Raw genomic sequence first — 20,582 nt, 5'->3', positions numbered from 1 at the left:
CCATCTGCTCAAAGCAACGTGGTGGCTAAAGCACCCATAACCTGTACACAGCAACCAGGTGACCCCGCTGGTGCAAGGCTGGGCACGATCCTGCAGGAAGGACGTTTATCTGATAAAACAGAACGTGAGTGCAATCAATCATTATGTCATAATTAATCAGGCAGGCTTCTTCTTTCAAGGCAAAATAGACCACGACCTACATACATGAAAACATCCCATGCACCTGGGGCATCAGTATCCCCCAAAAAGAAAACCTTCCACTCCTGACAGTGCTTTACTTGGAAGGATGACAGTAATTTAGGATCAACTGGTCAACTTTCAGTGACCTTCCACAAATGAGGAGTTCGTGAATTTCTAGAAGCTGGTGGGCACAGCAGCAAGCCTGCCAAGGCTGCCTTCTCTTCCTGTTCTCTCCACATCAGTCACACCGACCTTATCCCGCTCTTTCTGATCACAGGCATGCTCATCAGAGCGGACTGAAGAGGCCTATCCCCTCTACCAAAATCCTCAAAACCAAAACTAGACATTTCTTAAAATTATTTTATCTAAGTGAAGAAGTCAGCAGACACAAGAAGATCTTATCATCAGAAGCTACACAAACAAAACTACCAGAACTATTTTGTAAACATCACAATAAAAAGAAGAATCGCGTTAAAGATGCAACAAAGTATTGTTCTAATAAACCTCGGTATCTTAAGTGTCCAGCCCTCAAATTTTGTTCGATTTTGACTACTAAAAACCAGACCTGGCAAAAGGTTGGGGTCTTCCCAGCACCAGCATTAGTCACGACTGAAAGGAGAGATTCCTCCAGCACACGGAAAACGGGCAATCTCACGTTGTATTTCCATTAAGTACCTTCCAGGACTACTCTGGGTGCTGATGAAATGAATGTCTCATGAGCAGTGGAATGATTATTTTAAGTAAATGTATTCCTTCTAGGCCATCCAGATAAATGACTATTATGTTACTACAAAACCACCATTTCACTATTGACTTCAGCTCTAGAGTGTACCACTGAGATATTTCTTTTACTCTCTGCTAGTAAACATAATGAAGCCTTAAGGCTATCAGGTATTATGGACTCAAGTCCTAATAGGCACTGTTCTCTTCGAAACGCTCAAACAATAACAGCTTCAAAAATGCCTGAGTTTTCGGTTCTCTGTGAGCCAAAGAGAAGACAATCATTTAGGTCTCACCTACATGAGTCGGGAAACTGATCTCAAGTAGTAGAACATTTTCTGTTGGTAATAAGACACCCCAATCAGATTACATACACAAGACTTTTTTAAAGTGTTGAGGAGAATGCTAAGTGTAAGAGCAATTTAGAACAAAAGATAAAATAGAATTAATCTAGGGCAGAGAAAGCTGATTCACGCTGAACAAGCCCAAGGAGGTCTTAAGAAACGTACTGGAAGACTCTGAACTTAATGCTCAACTTTGCCAATAAGCTGCAAAAATTTTCACATACTTACATTACTAGATAACAAAAAATACAATGGGTCCCTGGTTTTTGAGCTCTGTGCTCTTGTGGGTGGTGACGCAAAGCACACCACAGTAAGAAAGTTTCTCAGAAATGTTGCCTACAGGTCAATAATGATGATTATAGACATCTTTGGACTTTTTTCCTCTTCTTTAAATATAAAAATGATCCCGAGAAACTGAAATCATTCCAGAGGGATTCCAGAATCATGCCAGCCCATTCCTAAACCAATTGGAATCACCAGAGTCCAAAGAATATTCCAGAATAAAGTCTACTCTGTGACCGTTCTACCTTGCATATGCATGGATGTTACTCTGCAAATCACTTACGGCTGTGTTAAACGAGGAAAATAAGAATTCCTCTCTCCCTTGAAATTATCATTGTTTCTATCACCAAGTATGCCCAGTCTTCTCCTAGTATACATTTTACAGCCGCAAGAGTTAAGTTCATAAGCTCCATAAAGGCAGTGTGTGTCCCTTGTTCAGCTATGTATGCCCCTCATACACAAGGGTCCAATCACTGCTCACTGAACTGGTCTCCAGCCTGAACACGGTGACCCTGAAGCTGGGCTCCAGGGCTGAACCGGAGAGAGTAGCACAAAAAGAGAAGAAACTTTTACTCTCTATCCCCAAGACACAAAGGGCCGTCCCGAGGTAGTTAGTTCTATTTTTTTATTTGTAGAAACACTAGTTTGTTTTACTAATCTTAACCAAACGTGGGCATCATAAAACAAATTCAAAATACTGGCTTATAAAGTATAAAAACTTCTAAATTAACTATATTCATACTTAATGAAGCTTGTAACTAGGTATTCAAGTCAATAACACGTATTGCAATCTTAGAGGCTTCAAGGAGTTTTTTGTGGGTTAGATAAAAACCTACCACCTGAGCTGCCTCTCCTTAGCTTGGTGTCCTTGGGAATGACACTTAACATCCCGGAGTTTCAATTTCCTTCGCAAGGGATAATTATACCACACCAAAGGGTAGTTATATCCTCCCAACAATCAAAAGCTAAGTAAATGTAAATTATGTAAGAGGTTGAAAAAAACAAACAAAAAACCCCTCTAATTGTTATCTCATCCAATCACTAGTCTAAAGATAACCTTGCATGAGGGTTGGTAGTAGGAGAGGGTGGGAAGATAGAGACACACTGATAACACAGAGACTAGAATAAGTCCTACCAGAAGCCAACGAGGTGCCAAGAGAGAACAGAGCATGGCAGTCGCCATCAGGAGCTGAGAGCTAAGTACCATCTATACAATAGCTCACTGAATCCTCACAAATACCTTCTAAAGTGTTGCTATTTCTTGTTAGTAACGAGGAAACCGAGGCTTAGAGAAACGAGTGTCTTGGCTAGTAAAAAGGCAGAGCTCATATTTTAGGGACATGCACCTTCCAGCCTCTGCCAATTCATTAAGCACTAAACTGGAAAGTAGTTCATCTTTAAGAACTTATAATGTATAAAAGCTCAACCTTAGATATTTTCTTTGCTATTAGCATTGTAGTGCTTAGAAAAAGAACACTTAACTTCGTCCCCACATAAAATAGCCTTTCTCGAAACTATTGTTCAGAAAGCAGTTTTAACTTTGAACAAGAACGTTTAAAAACAAATATACCTTAGAATGAGCAGGAAAACCACTTTAACACATTGTAGAGTTATCTTGTGGAGGAAATGTCATGTTCTCTTTCCTTTCATCTGTCCCCCAATATTTGCTCTTTCTCACCCATGCAAATGGAATTTTCAAGACTGTTTTCCATTATATGCACTGCATATTACCTATGACGGGAATGATCCTGATTTTTTCCACCTCTAATTCTTTCCTGGTCAATTGGTCTGTCAAGCAACACATATTTATCTAAATTTCCAGAGACACTTAAGGACTATCTCCATTCAAGAGCCGGGAAGCCAAAAAACGACAAGACTTCTCGAGTTAACCCTTGGAGCTCCCGCATCCAAAGATGACATCTGAAAGACTTACATGTTCTAGCATTTGAAAACAAAAATGAGGCTACTAAGCTGTTATCTCTGAGGAAAACCACCAAAAGGAACGGCATATAACCATAAAACCATGCGAAGAAACACAGCAGTCTATGATAATGTGGGAGACAAGAGGCCACAGGTAAAAAGCACTTTAAAACCGGTTTCCGACTTACGTTTTTCATCATCAGCGTGCACCAAGGACGCTGCCCTTGACAGAACATCCAATGGTGTCTCCATGCCTGGCTGGAGCCTAGAAAAGGAGAAAAGAGAATTTAAAAAGAATGCAAAGGACCCCTTTAGAATTCTGGTAGTTAACAATTAGAAGGAGTCCCCCACCACAGGCAAATCACAATTTGGAGGATGACATTCTTCCCAGTCTGTGAAGAAATCCAGTGGATTTGGTTCAGGCACGGACAGAGCAAAGGGTTAAATTCCACTCTGTCTACTAAGCTAAACCTTGCTGATTCCAGGAAGCAGCTAGTTTTAGAGCTAAAAGAAGGGATATTGTGAATATTCATGCCCATGTTATTTGCGCTTATAAATGTTTATGTGCGTGTATAATACGTGCCCATACAGACATACCTAGTAAAAAACAGTCTGGGAACAAAGGCTGCTCTATGAACACAGCATTACCACCAGTCTGAGAGTTCTGTTGTGGTGGTGGTTGTTGTTGGTTTACTAGTTTTAACAAAAATTACTAAGATTGGGCCGCTCTGTTCATTCACCTCCTCAGCCCAGAGACTCTGTAGGACCGTGTCACTTAATATATTCCATGTACTCATGAAGGGTCTGTGAATTCCAGGGCTAAGTGGTATTTTAATTCCAACAGGAATCTTTATTTTAAAATATCATGTTTTGGGGGCACCTGGGTGGCTCAGTTGGTTAAGCATCCGACTCTTGGTTTCAGCTCCGGTCATGATCTCAGGACTGTGAGATGAAGCCCTAAGTTTGGTTCCACAGTGGGCATGGAGCCCGCTTGGGATTCTCTCTCTCCCCCTGCCCCCCCCCAAAGCAAATTTTTAAAAATGCTTTAAAAAATAAAGAAAATATCATGTTTGTATGGTACTTCCTATCACCACCACCCATCACCGATTTATCTGGTGCCGTGTTTTTTACTAAGCCTAGGTTTTATTTTAAATTCTGTTTTCTTCAATTACAGCATACCTATAAAAGCAAAGACTGCAAAAGATTCAAAGATGGTCGAAAACCTAGAAAATCAGACCCCTTTGCCCAGTTTTCCTTTTCTAGGTTATTTAAGCAAGCACACACGCACATACACACGAACACACACACACAGGCACATACAACTATTGGAAAAATAGGCACACCCTATGAGTGCAACTGCACTATGCCCTTTTAAAGACACTCCACATTTATCAAGCCTTCTTCAACATTTACTGAGTACCTACTGTGTATGTGCCAGTTACAAGACACAGCAGATCAGCTTGCTTTGTAATTTCATATTTCAGGTCTCCAAAGAAACATCAAGTCTTGACTGGCAACGCAACTCCATTTAATAAACGTTAACTATCTACGAGGTGCTAAGGCGGGAAAATAATAAAAGACCTGTAGTTATTTTCAAAGAGCTTCCAATCTGTACAGTAGACATGCCTACAAGAATCGAGTTTAACACAGTGTTTCCCAAAGTGTTTTGCACTATATGTTCATATTTTATAAGAAAAAAAATTTCAGAAGTTTGGGAAACGCTGAAATAAACCATATGAAGCAGCTTACTTTCCTTCCTGTGCTTCGAATATGCTGCCATGCCTTCCTTCCGCGGGAGGCGACGGCAGTGGGGGTAGTAGCTCTCTGTGTATGAAATCTCCCGGGGCGCCTGGCGGGCTTAGACGGTGGACCCTGCGACTCTCAACCTCAGGGTCATGAGTTCAACGCTGGGCACGGAGACTACTTAAAAAAAAAAGGGGGGGGGAGGGGCGCCTGGGTGGCACAGCGGTTAAGCATCTGCCTTCGGCTCAGGGCGTGATCCCGGCGTTCTGGGATCGAGCCCCACATCAGGCTCCTCCGCTGGGAGCCTGCTTCTTCCTCTCCCACTCCCCCTGCTTGTGTTCCCTCTCTCGCTGGCTGTCTCTCTCTCTGTCAAATGAATAAATAAAAATCTTCAAAAAAAAAAAAAAAAGAAAGAAAGAAATACAGATGAATTCTGAAAGACGTTATGGAGAAAACAGAACCATGACCTGAGCCTCTGAAGAATGGATATGTAAGTTCTTCCAGAATGGAAGAACAAAAGAATCTATTCAGGAACACGTTGCCCAAATTGGCTAGAAGACAAGAGTAAAACGGGGATAGGAAGTAAGAGACAGGGATGGGAGTTTTGGTGGGGCCACATCTTGGAAGGACTGAGAACTTGGGTTTGATCCTGTATGCACTGGGAGCCACTGAAATCTCAGCAGAGAACTAGCTTGGTCATCACTGTGTTCTATGAAAATTATTCTGGTAGCACCACGTAGTCCCATTCTACAGAACAGGAACCAAACACAGGGTAAACAACTGGAAAGATACAGCTATGCAGCATGCAGAAGGTAACGAGGGTGCTGTTATGGGAGCTGTGGGGACAGAAAACCAGAGACAGACTGACAGGTCTCAAAATGTGAGAGGAGACAAAGACAAATACTGGAGAGTCTCTCCAATGTGGAATCTAGAAAACAGATTCAGAGCCAGAGAACAGTTTGGTGGTTGCAGGGGGAGGGGAGAGGGGATAGGTGAAGGGGGTTGAAAAATAAGTAAATAAATTGATGAGCAATACCAGAAATGGGGGGGGGGTGCAGAGAGGAGGGGAAGAAAGGAAGATGTGAGGGGAAAGTCAAAGCAGGCTGTCAGTGAGGGCAGCAACGCCATCACCCAGAGTTCGTCTTGTTTTTCAGAGACAAGGGAAAACGAGTATATCAGAAAAACAAAAGATAAATAAATCAATTAATGAATGACAATTCACATTCCTAATCTTCTTGGTAAAATAGAAAAGATCATCTCCTGAGAGTAAGAATTTTTGAATTTGTTCAAAGGTGGAGAAAGCAAAGAAAGGTTTGAACAGAAAGCCAGGAAAAGGTTTGCTGAACTCAAAAGAACTTAGCTGTATTCTCTCCACTGAGCCAGTTTTCTATTCAGGCAGGAACTGGGCTTAAAGTATTTTATTTTGATTAAGTAAATGCTGATAAACAATCTACTCCACATTACAGTACTTAGACTCAAATTCCTTAATTTCCCCGTGAAGTTGAAGGCCCAGGCTTTTGAAAGACACACCCTCCCCAATCACACAGTCTTTAACTCTCCTCTCACATGGTGAAAATTCTTAACCCAAACAGACACCCATTAACACATGCCTTAAGTTATGCAAATTACAGACAGAAATTCCGCATAGAAGCAAAATATCAAAGCATAAAAACACCAAATAACACAAAGAAGTAGATGCAGAATTCTAGCATCACAGGAGATTACATATTTAAATTTATTCAGATACCATGAAATCCAAACCTCCAAGCAACTTAACGTTCAAAGTAGGCAGATAAGAGACGAGGTGTTTAAGGTTCACCTACACCTGCCATCTGCTGCCGCTTATTAATGAAACCAACCGATTTTTATTACACAGCATATTATCCTGGGTTCAGGGAAGTACTCGGGAGAAGTAAAAGAGAAACAGAAGATACGTTCGGTGACCCTGGAGTATAAGGAATAGGTTAACAAACTTTTTTTAAAGGAATGGGGTAACAGACAAATTTAAAAGAGCATAATAAAAGACATAGTTTAAAACCAACGTGTGTATTGTGCGATAATAGGTCAGTGTCAGCTGAAGCGTGTACCTTGTGAACATCTATTCTTTGCTTCGCGCGGGCATGTGTGCGCTTCAAAAAGCCACTTCAAAGATCTCCTTCGCTAGTTTCTCTCCCTCAGGCTGTCAGGCTCCTCTCTGACCTCTCTCACTCACCTGGATCACACTGTCGGAATATTTCCTGGGTGCAAGGACCCTGTCTCATCCTTACACGTACAGTCACGTTGGATCAAAAGCCTGAAGGAAGGTGCAGAGACAGGAATGAAAACCCAAGACGGGGAAACTGAGACCACTGTAGTCAGAATGGAGAGTCCTGGTTAAGAAGCAGAAGCTAAGTTTGAGTGAGCACGATGCGGGCGGCTGGAGGACCCAGCGGAAGCCTAGCCGGACAGGTTTAGGCTGAACGTAGTAGGCAACAGGCAGCTATTACTAGTCCCTGAGCAGGCTGGTGATCTGATGTCAACGAGATTTTCATTTAGCAGTTCTGGAGAAGATGGTTTGACTTGATAGAGTGAAGTGAGAAGTCACCAGGAGCAGATCAGCTAGAAGGCTTCTATAGGAACCAGGTGTGAGATAAGGACAGTAGGGGCTGGTTCAATAGATAACAGGTGGAAGATGAAGACCAGCGACTATCAAGCCACAAAAGACCTAAGCAAATACAGGTGGAAGAGAACAGTAATAAAAAAATTTTAATTTTTTAAAACCCCTATGAAAAAAAAACTTATGGGTTTTACAGCTCATACAATATTCACAACACCCCCCCAAAAAAAAAAACCCAATGAAACACATTAGTAAAGTTGCGGGTGTCGGGGGGGGAGAGAAGGGTTATGGTATTTGATGGAGGGTCACACCACACGGAGAGGCAAATTAGCAGAGTGGTTATTTAAGAGTGTGATCTTTAGACACCAATCCGTCTGGGTTTGAATTGGGCTCAGCCACTTCTTATCAGTGTGTCCCTGGAAAATGACTTTACCTCTGTGTGTTTCTGTAAAATGGGGATATGAATTCCTATTACCTCCCTCATAGGGTGTTACGAGAAGCGGATGGGCTTTATATGTATTAAAATAATATTTGTCAAAATTTTTGCACACATATTAAATAAATTACAAATGATGACAGTAAATGTTTCGAAAAAGGGTACTGACCACTACTTTACATAGTGATGTCTCTGAGATGAATGAAACCTGAGACCTCAAGGCTCCTCGAATTAAGTCTTGCAAAGGGAGGCAGGGAGGAGACAAAGAGCATTTGCAAAACCCAAGACAAACCCAAGCTGGGCTTGGAGATGTGGAGGGAATGACCTCAGCACAGGGAACATAGGAGAGAGGCAGAGAAATGGGCGAGGGCAGATCAGCGTGCCCTGGAGGGCGTGACAAAGCTGAGACTTTATTCTCAGTGCAAGGCCCCTGAAACGTCTGAATGGTTTTATGCAGGGGAGAGAGATGCCTGGTTTACTGCATATCCTTTATGAATCATAAATCACCCACTTCCTTTTGCCAAAGATTATGCAGCATCCAGAAAATAAAGCCAAGTACATCCCAGTAGCATGTTCTCCTTTCTGTGATGTTTTCACATTATAATATCATGATAACCAAAAATACAATCACTTGAAACGCTCACACCTGACACATAACATCATTCAAGTGAGAAGAAAGTGGTTTTGGAAAAAGACACCATGTGCATTTATAAAGGTGTTCTCTCTGCAACCCATTCCCGGTCCATCCATTCACCTTCCCTGGGGATTACTGACAAATATGACCATAAATCATCATGAACAGAACATACATTTTATTTTGTTTTGCAAGCAATGGTCAGTATTTTCTCTGCCAGCCCATATTCTTTTCTTCAAACTCCCTTATTGCCAATACTAATGCCCCTACAAATAGCTTACGGTGGAGAATTAGAGAATAAGAGATCAACCCTAAAGCTACTAAAACTTAGGGACATTCAGGGCTAATGGCAAGCTCAACTAGAAATCTGAATGCCATTATTTTGGACTTCCACAAAGAACTGTCCCTTTTCGATCAACAAGAGGACAAAAACACCTGTCTTGGAAATAGAATCGCAGGGTGTATTCGATTTTTTTTTTTCAGGCAAGAGAACAGAATTTCAAGACATGTCATGGAAGTGTTCTAAGGAGATTTCCCAGGTGAAAGCTACAGCACCAGGCCTGCCTCACTCCATGTCTCTGCCAGGAATGGTGGCCTAATTACAGTATAATTTAGGAAAGACTATGAGAACATGAGCAACTGTCCTAGCAAGGGCTGGAAACTGGGGGGGGCATTCAAACCTCCTGATGTTCCTGCCACACTGTCACTTGGCCAAAACACACAAACAGGAAGACATTACGATCCTGAGATACTAATGGCATCTCCAGCTTCCAGACGCACACTAGTCAGTATCTCTAATTCCTGTTGGCCCTGTTCCATCCCTCTACCCCCTGCACTCACGGCCACTTCCTGGGATAATCTAAACCAGCCTCAGCTAAGAAAGCACAACTGGAGGACAAGCTTACGAGTAGGAACTCTCACACCACAGCAGGAGGTATAATGACCCTTTCGGCCATCAAGAATGTAGAGGCTTCCACTCGGTATCTCCTATTTCTATTAAAACTATATACAAAAAAAACCCTATATACGCATGTTACAGAAAAGGGAAAGGAAGCTCACTGCCCCGAAGTAACTTACACCAAATATGTATCACACTGTGGTCAGTTTGGCCAGCCGTCCATCTCTGTGAGAAGGACAAACAACTGAAATAAAGTTTCAGACCAAATCATCACCAGATTCTGGAAGCCACATGGAAGCATAGCTTCGGGCACGTGCATCAAGGAGACGAGCATTACCCTCCTAGCTGTTTTCTTCTCCATGGTGTGCCCAGTTGATTGCCCCCACTAACTTCTTGCAACACACATTCTTCCCATTAACATCCAATTCTCAGGCCATCCCTCTATGTTCTTGCTGAAAATCTCTCTCATTTGTGTGATCCTTTTTTTCTTTTCACACTTCACCATCTGTTAAATCAATGGAGCCAGGACTTGAGCCCCACTTTAACACTTTCACTCATTCGGTCAACAATCACTGCTTTGTTCTAGGCTTTGCTCTACAAGCCTAACCCTGATTGCATGGGCCAGTCATTTAACCTCTCCAGGCCCATGTCGCTCACCTAAAGAAAACCGCAATAACGGGGCTCACGCCATACAGTCACAAAGGTGGCCTGTGGACTAAGTGATACAACGTAACTGAAAGTGCCTTGTAAACTCAAGTGAGAAACACACACAGAAGGCTGGACAACACACGCTTTTCCAAAACACACTCACAGAAATTACTTCATTGGATTCTCACTGTAAGCTGGCCAAACAGGGTAATTTTCTTCTGCAGATGAAAAACCAAGGTGCCGAGAATATAAGTGAATTTCTAAAGAAGCTAAGACTAGAATCCAAGTCCCCTGACTCACCATCCAGTGCTATTTTTACTATACTTAAGCTGATTTTCATAAAGACTTTTGGAGGAAAGCAGTTATTTATTTTTAGTTTTATTAAGTTATACCTCCCTCCCCAAAAAAAACCCTCCATCACCAACCAAGGCAAGACTTCTCGTCTGTGTTCTTTCCCCTATACCTTGAGATACATCAGGCAATAACTCCATAGTTTCTAAAGTGAGCAAAGGGAAACAAACCCTCTCTCTTACAAATGAGAAAATGATGCCATATTTTACTTTCTTTGAATAGAGACTGGCATGGAGTCATATGAATGGTAACCAAGCCAGGTGAGAAAATGCTCACAGTCAGCCAGTTCTGAGAGCAGAGCAAGCAACACACTGGCAGGAGCCGGCTCTGCAGCTACACAGCAATTACCCTCCAGGCTTCGGGCTCCACGAACGGGTTCAGTATTAGGAAGGATGGTTTTGCCTTCGTCGTGCTCAAGGACACCTGCTGTGGAGTTCCAATGGATAACTGTTATGAGTCAGTCAATGCTATTTTCAAATTTTCATCTGATTTGTATTTCTCACAACCTTAAACTGTACACCACATTACCAAATAGAAGCCAGCCCTTGTTCAAAATACTCTTCCAAGAGTCATACTGTCGGGACGCCTGGGTGGCTCCGTTGTTAAGTGTCTGCCTTCGGCTCGGGTCATGCTCCCAGGGTCCTGGGATCAAGCCCCGTGTCAGGCTCCCTGCTCAGTGGGGAGCCTGCTTCTCCCTCTCCCTCTGCCTGCCACTCCCCCTGTTCATGCACACACTCTCTCTCTGACAAATAAATAAATCTTAAAAAAAAAAAAAAAAAAAAAAAACAGTCATACTGCCAAAGAAAGAGCATGAACAGATGGATCCTTTGCTAGGCCAGCGTTCCTTACCTAGGCATGCCGTTGGTGTGAATCACGGATCCATACTGCCATACTGTACAGCACCCCACCAAGTACCACGCTGGCCAGCTTCCACTTACATTCAGTTCCTCACTTCTACACATAGCCACACCTGAAAATTTATTTCAAGGCCAAATGTATTAAATCTGAACAACAGACCTACATGTTCTATGCTTATTTCCTGAGAATTGAAAAAATGTGTGTATAACATCCCTAGTTAGGCTACTATTAGGTGTTTGCCAACCTCAAGCATAAGCCCCACAATAAGAGTCAGCTGATGGCAATCCTTCCAGTGTCCTAGAAAACTACAAAACTTAGTAAGTTGGGACAGTTTTGCACCCTTTCCATAAGGATATCACGCCCCTCCTATGTAAGCTCTGCGGGAGGCAGTCTGTGGGTTGAGCAGCCATCTGCCTCTTCTCCTCCAAAGTGGGATTCATTAGATGTTGGAACAAGGTAACCTCAGGTGCCTGCCATCAACTCGGCTCTGCCTACTGCTGGTCTCCACCTCCCATCACCTCAATAGAGACTGCGATCCCAGGCAGCTTGGGCTGAATAAAGGGTACCACCCTAGAGGGAACTCCTGAACTCAACTCAACCACTTCAGGTTTTCTGATGCTAACATGGCCCAAGGCTTGACTCTATGGACCTCCGTAACCACCCCTCCCGCGGGGTTGTGTGTGTTAGGGATATGATATTTAGTCGTCTTGATGACCCTGGCAAGGGGAGCTGCCAAGCAGTGCTCCCACGCAGTAACTAAATCCTCAGGTCCTGTAATACAGTTTGGTATCAGTGTCAGCCCTGCACCTGCACGGACAGTATGAAAGCTGACCATGTGCCAGTTGAGAGCCATGTATATGAGCCCAGTGCTGCAAAACTAAACTTAGGTTACAGCATATTTCCTGACCTTTTATGTGAGGCTGCCTGGTGCTAGGGAAAATTCTCACTGCTGGCTGAAGTTTACCCATCTCCCCAAAAGGTCCCCTGGAAATTGTACAGTGGGCCTGCACTAACACCACTGTGTCTAAGAAAAAGAAAATAAAATTCAAGTCTGGACTTTTTGAGCAGACTACCAATTCCCACCATTTCTCGACACTGTTGTCAAATAAAAATGAATTATCCTTTCTTTCTTGTGTTTAAGCTGCTGTTAATCTGTCTCTTCATTTCCAAGACCTCAGCCTCCTACAGCACACTGCATAGGAAATAAGGAAAACTCGCTGGCATTTTTAGTTTACTCTGGATATGCTTCCTCTTGCCATTTCTTTTATTTGGATACTTAGAATTTCCTATTCACAAGTCCTAAGGTGCCCATCCTCTCAGGGACCTGTTTTGTTTTTGGGGGGGTTTGTTTCTTCTGTTTTTTTAAAGTAGTGGACCCCAGCCTGGGGCCCAAACTCACAACCCTGAGATCAAGACCTGAGCTGAGATCAAGAGTCAGATGCTTAACAGACTGAGCCACCCAGGCATCCATCTCAGGGACCTTTTACCCTCAAGAATGAGAGACATGAATTTGCATCAAAGTCCAAGGTGGCAAACTTCCCATAATACCGAAGTCTAACTGTTCATTGTTCTAAAATCTCAACTCAGCCTATTAAAGCCTAGATAAAGCCTTCTAATCCATGACACATTATACCATTAGGAAGCACTCTAGTTATCAGCATCAGTATGTATGCTCAATTCTCATTATTCACAGCAGTCATGCTCTCTAAAGTCTCCAAGAACACTGAGTTAGTCAACACTGAGCCACTGCTCCTAGGAAAACACACTGTTAGGTTCCTTTGAGCCACTGGTTACATTGTTGTCAACTGATCAATACATAACCTTGTTTTAGTAGTGCTTCTGTTTAAAGACACTTATGTGATATCTATTACTGATTCATTCACATTGAGTTCATGGCCAACAGCACTACTAATTCATGCTGAATGAAGCTTATCTAATGCACATATTTTCTCCACCTATTTTTTCCGAAAGGCACATGACAGCCTCTTGCTCTTGGGAACACTTTGCTGGGGGCCACTGTAAACACCAAAACCAACAAAAAGCCCTCACATGAGAACAGGTAGTCCAGTGTGAGAGCTGAAACAAGAAGTCAGAGCTTTGCCTTGTCTGACCTCACCTGGGACGTGCGCACCTGGAGAGACTCAGATTTTTCACCACTCTGTACATGTGCAGGGATGATGGAGAAAGTCCTGCAAATTCGGATTCGGGCTTCCAAATACATGTTAGGAAGCAGATGAAGTCAGAAATCCGAGGATGGACTGTATCTCGTTATCAGACCCGAAGCATGGGACACAGTGCATTCTACAAGGTTTTCCTCCTTTGCAAAGGTGCTGTCATACTGCGTCCCAGGTAGCAAGAATTTTTCTGGTTTCAGCACCTCCCACTTATGCTCCTGCCTCTCTTGCCTTGGCAGTTTATAATCTCAAGATTTGGCAGCCCAATTTCTTTCTTTTTTTTTTTTCATTTTAAGATTTTATTTATTTGTCAGAGAGAGAGCACAAGCAGGGGGAGCAGCAGGCAGAGGGAGAGAAGCAGTCTCCGCATAAGGAGGCTGATGCAGGACTCGATCCCAGGACCCTGGGATCATGACCCGAGCTGAAGGCAGACGCTTAACTGACTGAGCCACTCAGGCGTCCCATTGGCAGTCCAATTTCTAAGCAGTTGCTGTTGCTGTAGTTGTTTTAATGTGGTCAGATTCTAAATGGCTACAGAATGTTGGCGGCATTCCCTTTTCTCTCCTATTAGGCTCTCACATATCGACTTCATTACCTTTAGATGGTCTCCCTAAAACAATCCCAAATGAGCTTTGGTTATGCACAAACTTGACACACAAAAACTTTCTCTCTCAACCAGGTTCTGCAACAGCTTATCTAACACAGGCCAAAAACCAGACTTGATAGGTTAAGATCGCTACAGTGTCATAATTTTTGTTACATTAAAATTTTCCCAATGTATGTGACTTTTACCTCCTGAATTTACAACTCTTATTATTTTATGAAGTCATATTCAAAGCGGCAAAGCAATTTTTATGATGGTTATTTTACTTACCTTTTTACTAAGGCAAACCAGAACCCCCACAGCAAAACCACCCAGGAAAGATACTGAGAAAAGACACAAAGGGAAATCTTCCTTGGGATTTGTTTTGGCAACCAGAAAGCTTCGTAACAAGGCCGGCTCCATAAGCAGTTAAAAGGAATTTCCCTTACAGCACTCTTGTCAAACAGAACATCTGAAAGTGAAAGTTTTGATTTCATGATGATCCTGTAAGAAGTATTAAACTCTTCAGGTAAACTCACAGTTCTAGATCAGTTGGGGAAAGTGGCAACCACAGTCATTAAGAAGCTCTCTCAAATCTTCAAAGACTTTTGTAATAACATAATACAAACTACTCTTCAAAGCACATTATTCCCTGTAATTCCTGAACTTCTGTGATGTACTGGGAACAGATAATTATTATCGTCTTACAGAGGAAAATGAAACACAAAGGTTAATCAGAAGTAACTTCTTCTGGTCACAAACTTAGATGACAGAGATTGGACTTAAAGTCAAGTCTCCAGAAATAAGCCAGAGCTGTTTTTACTACAACATTCACAGTTTTGGAATGTAGTCCATGGTTATTTATAGCAGAATTATCTTCTTAATTGTATTGTGTTTGGTCAACATAAAAATTAGTTTGCATTCTCTTCCAAATGGAAAGCAAAACCAAGCTGCCCCAAAGTGTGACCAAAAACAGTGGCAGGGGAAATCAGCCTGGGATTAAAGCTGCACGAAAATTAAATAACATTTGAAGGGTTTACATCATTTCTACCACGGGGGAGATGATTTTCAGCCAGATGCAACAGGAAACAGAATAAAAACAACCAACCAATCAACCAACACAAACTTGTGTCTTTAGAATAAGACAACAAACTTAAGTATTTTTAAACGCATTATTTAAGGCATTGAGATTTAGCGATGATAAATAACTTGTTCCAAGAGCGTGCCATCGGTACAGCCTTAAGGCACTGACCCCAAAGCTCTCTTTCAACTACCCACGCTACCCCTCACAGTCATGCGCGGCAAGGAGGAAACAATGAACATTACAAGTTAGTGGACTAAGTTTGGTATGCTAAAATGGTATGCAAAACTGACCTTCAAATACTAATAGGAAAACTATCGTTCCTTGGTTTTGTCTTTGAATGTTCAGAGGAAACAAATGCAAGCCTTCATTCTCCTCAACGTAGGCTTGGCTTTAGAAAAAGATTTGCAAAATCTACAAACTGGAAGATAGTACCTTTAAAACAGAAGGAGCAACCCGCTGCGATAAAAACTAGAAGAGCCGTCTCCACCCCCGGCCCCCGGGCTGCTGGTTCTTATTAACCACAGAGAAGGAAATACAACCAGCAAACGTACAGCACCAATGATCAAAGTGAAACCGATTTTTTTAATCATCTAGCTTAAATAGACGAATATATGCCGGTAAAGTGCATAAAGACTAAGTTAATAACCTCAGCAAGTATTGTCATCCTAACCTAAGACATTTCAATGTCTCAGTGTCAGGAATCAAAGGAGACTTTAAGCAAAGCAAAAAATGAAAAGAAAAAAAAAAAAGTGAAAGACCTTTGCGTTTCGGCGAGGCCTGCACTCGGTGCTGGAAGAGCGTGCCGTTTTGTTTTGGGGAGGGGCAGGAAGTACCGGAAGAAAGGGAGACCCGTCCCAGCTGCCCATCCTCAGCCCCTTCCCGCAGTCCTGCACCCAACCCTTCTTTGCCGCCGGCCAGAACCAAGGCTCTACAGGGCGCCGGGCCTCCCTCCCGCCGCGTGCCTCGCACTCCCAGGACGCCTTCCTCGCGGGACCCTCCCCCCCCCCAACGGAGCCGGACCTCCCTTCGAGAGCCCTGGAGCTTCGGCTCCCACTGGGAGCCTCAAGTTGCCCCGCGAGAACCAGCCACCTCCTCCCTCCAGGAGGACGCCCTCAGTCCTGCTCCGAGTCAGCCCACCGGAGTTTCCCCGCAGGCCAGCCCTCGCGGGCCCCGTTCTCCCGCACTCACCGCCCGGCGGCTCTGGGCTCGCCCGCCTCGGGCCGGCCGGGCCCCGTGGGGGGCGGGGGCGGGGTGGAGGCGGGACCGCCGAGCGCGCGGGGCGCACTCCGGGGGCGCGCCGACGCACAGGCGCGCTCGCGCCCGCGCTCCCGCACCGACTCCCCCTCCGCACACCCACACGCACACGCGGGCGGCGCGCGCCGAGCCGGCTCCGCGGCGGACGCGAGCGCGGAAGCGCGAGGAATCCCTGGAATGAGGCGCCGCCCGCCCTCCGCGGGCTCCGCCGGGCTCCGCCTGGCCCGCCAGGACACGCCCCCGGACACGCCCCTCCCACGAGCAGGTGGGCGGCCAAGCCCAGGTGAGCCGGCAGGGAGGCGGGGGCGGGGCCTCGCACGCCGAGGAGAGGCTTGTTTCCCCTCCCCCGCCCGCCGCACGCCCCGCGGCAGCTCGCACCTACCCGGCGGGTGCGGACGCGCTCCGGCGGGGAATGTCCGCTGCGGCCCTGGAGCCGCTCTAGGCCCCCGGGAAGAGGCGCCAGTCGCCAAGGGCGCGAGGGCCCGGCATCTCAGACGTATCTATGTCCCCCAAGGCCCAGCCGTTGGGAACACACCTTTCAGTGTACACGCACAAACGAACCTTTCGTGCGCGCCCGGGTGCCTGCTGCTGTGGGCCAGCCACGTCCCCCACACGCACACAGTGGGCCCACGCACCCAGTGGACACAGCACACGTGACAGCGACGTCCACCGTCGAGCCGTACTCCACACCCACTGGACCTGCTGCCGCCCCACGCGCAGCCAGCAAGTGCCAGAGCCTTTGAGCACGACCTGCATCACCTACGCTGCCCTCGGCTTCAGACCCGCACACGTCCTCTTCTCCAGAAGCCGCCCCTGCAAGGGCATACAACCACTCCGGCGCCCGGGGGCCGGCGCTCACACCGGGCTCACCCGCGGGACCTCAGCTCACGCGGGTACCTCCCGCACACCCCGGTCTCCCCGGCCTCCCCGCTCCCCGGGACGCCGACCTGGACCGCTGCCTCACTTTCTCGTTACCCACACACCCAAGCCAAACTGCCCAGACAGGCCGGCGGCCACACGTACCTGCAGGTACAGGTCGCACTTGCTCGGGGAAGCGTGTGCTCAGGTGCCACCGCGATCAGAACGGCCGCTGCAGTCCCGGGCACTCAGACGCGGCTCGGTTTCCTCCCATTACAGCATTTTACACTCCACCACTCACTCCACTTCACACACACGCACACACACACTCACGCCCCAGGCGCCCAGCGGCGTCTTTCCTCTCCCTCCCTCGCCCGGAGGAGGAAGTCCTAGTAAATGAAAACAGTGTGGAAGGGAGGGAGCGGAGGAGGAAGGGAGGGAGGTCGGAGTGGAAAGAGCCCCCTTCAGCCGCTCGCACGGCAGTGTTTGCTGTGTTTGGCAAACTCCTGGAGTCCACAACCCGGCCTGCTCTGAAATGTGCCCGGGGAGGGGCAGAGGGGAGGAGGTGAAACATTTCTAATTGGTGCAGGTTCTTATTACAGCAGCAGCGTAGACATGTGACCACGAAAAGAAAAGCCCTGTCTTTAATTTTTTCCTGTCATTCTCTAGAGATTTGGGGGGGGGGGGGTAAGAGGGGTGGAGGCCTGATACTCCAGTCTCCGGCAGCTCTTGCCCCATTGTTTTCTCGTACTGCCACAATTAAGAAAACATTTGCTTAACATATCCAGCCGCTAACTTCATAAAATAAATAGTCAGAGACTGGACTTCCTCTGGTTTGCTTTAAATGGCTTCATGTTACTCGCCTTCTGGCTGTTCTCAAACCTCGGTCGGTATTAGGATCTCCTACTCTAGGGCTTTTCCTGGGAGAGCGCTCTGCTGAGAGGCAATGATAACAATAAAAAGAAACACCAGCTTACATTAACGCAGGGGGATGGTGGAGGGGATGCTTTGCAGTTCTCAAACTGTTTTCCCATCTATTACCTCATCTGATCATATCAAGTCACAGCATATTACCTCGTCTGATCTTAGCCCCTGTTGGGTAGCAGGACAGGTATTAACAGTTGCATTTTACAGCCAGATTGGATGTTTTACCTGAAGCAGGTAGAGGTGCTGCCTGTACCAGATCATGGGTCTTATGGCCCTGTGTGAAATACACTCTCCTGCAGGCCACGCAGGACCACTGTAAATGGGAACCCAAGTGACAAGCCAACCCAAGCATAGCTGCCCCTGGTTTCCCAGTGCCCAGATTAAAATTCACAGATTAACGCAGGGAAGGCTCCCAGTCTTCCCAAAGATATTTTTACTTAGACTCCATGTTAGTTCATCAGTAGACAGGAAGAAGAAAGAAAGAAAAAAAAAAACCCCGAAAAGATCATAAAGAGGAGGTTTTCTTCCTGCCAAGTTAGGGCAGGGCATGAGGAAAGAATGAGGGCTGTATGGGCAGATTTCAGGAAGTGTGGCAAGACAGAAAACTGGCTTTGGATTTGGACAGAGCTGGATTTGAATCCGAAGTCTATCTGTGTTGGTTACAGGACGTTGGGCATGTCATCAAGCTCAGTGTTCTCATCTGTAAAACAGGTCATTCTTACCATGAAGATCCATTGCAGGGACCAAGGATGAGGTAGAATTTTGGATGAATACTCATATCTTCCGCCTTCTCTCTTCCTACCTGAAATCCAGTCCTGCTGTGGCACCTTATGAACAGACACCCACTTTAACATGGGGGGATGGGAAAATAATTTGCCCAGATCATGCAAATGGATAATGATAGCAATAATAATACAACTAGACATTTATAAAATGGCTTTGGGGTTTACAAAGTGTTCCCACATATCATTATCTCATTTGATTTTTATGACAATTCTGCCATTTGTGTGCTGCTAAATGATTTCCATTTGGGGTCACTCTGGAGGTCCTAAAGCTGCCTCTTTAATTTCCATCACTGCTCAGTGCAAACCTCACTCTGTAGATAAATCATGCGGACAGAGGGCCTTTTCTCATGGATGTGACCAGTCTTCGACCTTTCCAAGAATTATTCTCACTGCTTCCCTTACATCAGCATTACTGTGACTTTGCGCTGGCAACATCTAAGCATGGTTGTTTTAGCCTGGCTGTCTTAGTTGTGCGGAAGAAAGACACACTCAAGTTATCTTAAGAAAAAGGGGCTGTGCCTTCAAGATGTAGGTGGACTGGAACTGGGGCATGCCAGATACAAAGACTAGTCACACAACGGGATAGTCAAAAGCAGCCAAAACAATGACTTACACTAACATGGAACAATAGGGATGAATCTTTTTTTTTTTTAAGATTTATTTATTTAGAGAGAGAGAGAAAGAGAGCATGAGTGGGAGAGGCAGAGGGAGAAGGAGAGAGAATCTCAAGCAGACTCCATGCTGAGCGGATCTCATAATCCTGAGATCAGGACCTGAGCCAAGTCCGTCCCTCAACCAACCATGCCACCCAGGTGCCCCAACAGGGGTGAGTCTTGACAATATTAGGTGAAAAAAGTAAGTTCCAAAAGATTCCATACAGCATAATATCTCATTTGTAATGTTACAAATAAAATGAAAAAGAATTGGAGGGGTACATACACCTGGAATAACGCTAATACAAAAGAAACAAGGGGATGATGACCCGAGGATTCAAAGCGGTAATTACCTAGGGAGGGGACCACACACGTGGGTGGGAGGGGCCATCGGTTAGATGGAGGTTATCGTCAAGCTCCTCACCTTTGGGTGGTGGATTCACAGGTTCACTATTAAAAATGACCACTTAAACGATGGTTGCACGACAATGTGAATGCCACTGAAAAACACACTTAAAAATGGTTAAAATAGTAAATTTTAGTGGCGTCTGGGTGGCTCAGTCGTTAAGCATCTGCCTTCCGCTCAGGGCGTGATCCCAGAGTCCTGGGATGAGCCCTGCATCGGGCTCCTCTGCTGGGAGCCTGCTTCTTCCT

At 45.2% G+C, this 20,582-nt stretch overlaps 1 protein-coding gene across 3 annotated transcripts in view; it reads right to left on the bottom strand.

The window, feature by feature from the left end:
• VGLL4 (vestigial like family member 4) overlaps positions 1-18,072 on the bottom strand; it is a 153,228-nt gene extending 135,156 nt beyond the window's left edge. For 2 of the 3 annotated variants that reach the window (XM_045812287.2, XM_087866775.1), the window contains exons 1-2: positions 16,640-16,742; positions 3,635-3,711 (exon numbers count right to left, since the gene is read on the bottom strand). In XM_045812287.2, the coding sequence (XP_045668243.1) occupies positions 3,635-3,698 (64 nt within the window). In that variant the 5' untranslated portion in view covers positions 3,699-3,711; positions 16,640-16,742. Of the gene's footprint in view, positions 1-3,634; positions 3,712-16,639; positions 16,743-17,728 lie in introns of those variants that run through there. The other variant, XM_045812286.2, reaches the window with a different exon arrangement.
• Positions 18,073-20,582: the final 2,510 nt, after the last annotated feature.

The sequence above is a fragment of the Ursus americanus genome, chromosome 14 (genome assembly GCF_024610735.1).
Source record: "Ursus americanus isolate L20-20 chromosome 14, mUrsAme1.1.p, whole genome shotgun sequence".
Lineage (NCBI taxonomy): Eukaryota > Metazoa > Chordata > Mammalia > Carnivora > Ursidae > Ursus > Ursus americanus.
This window is presented reverse-complemented; position numbering and strand designations above follow the sequence as displayed.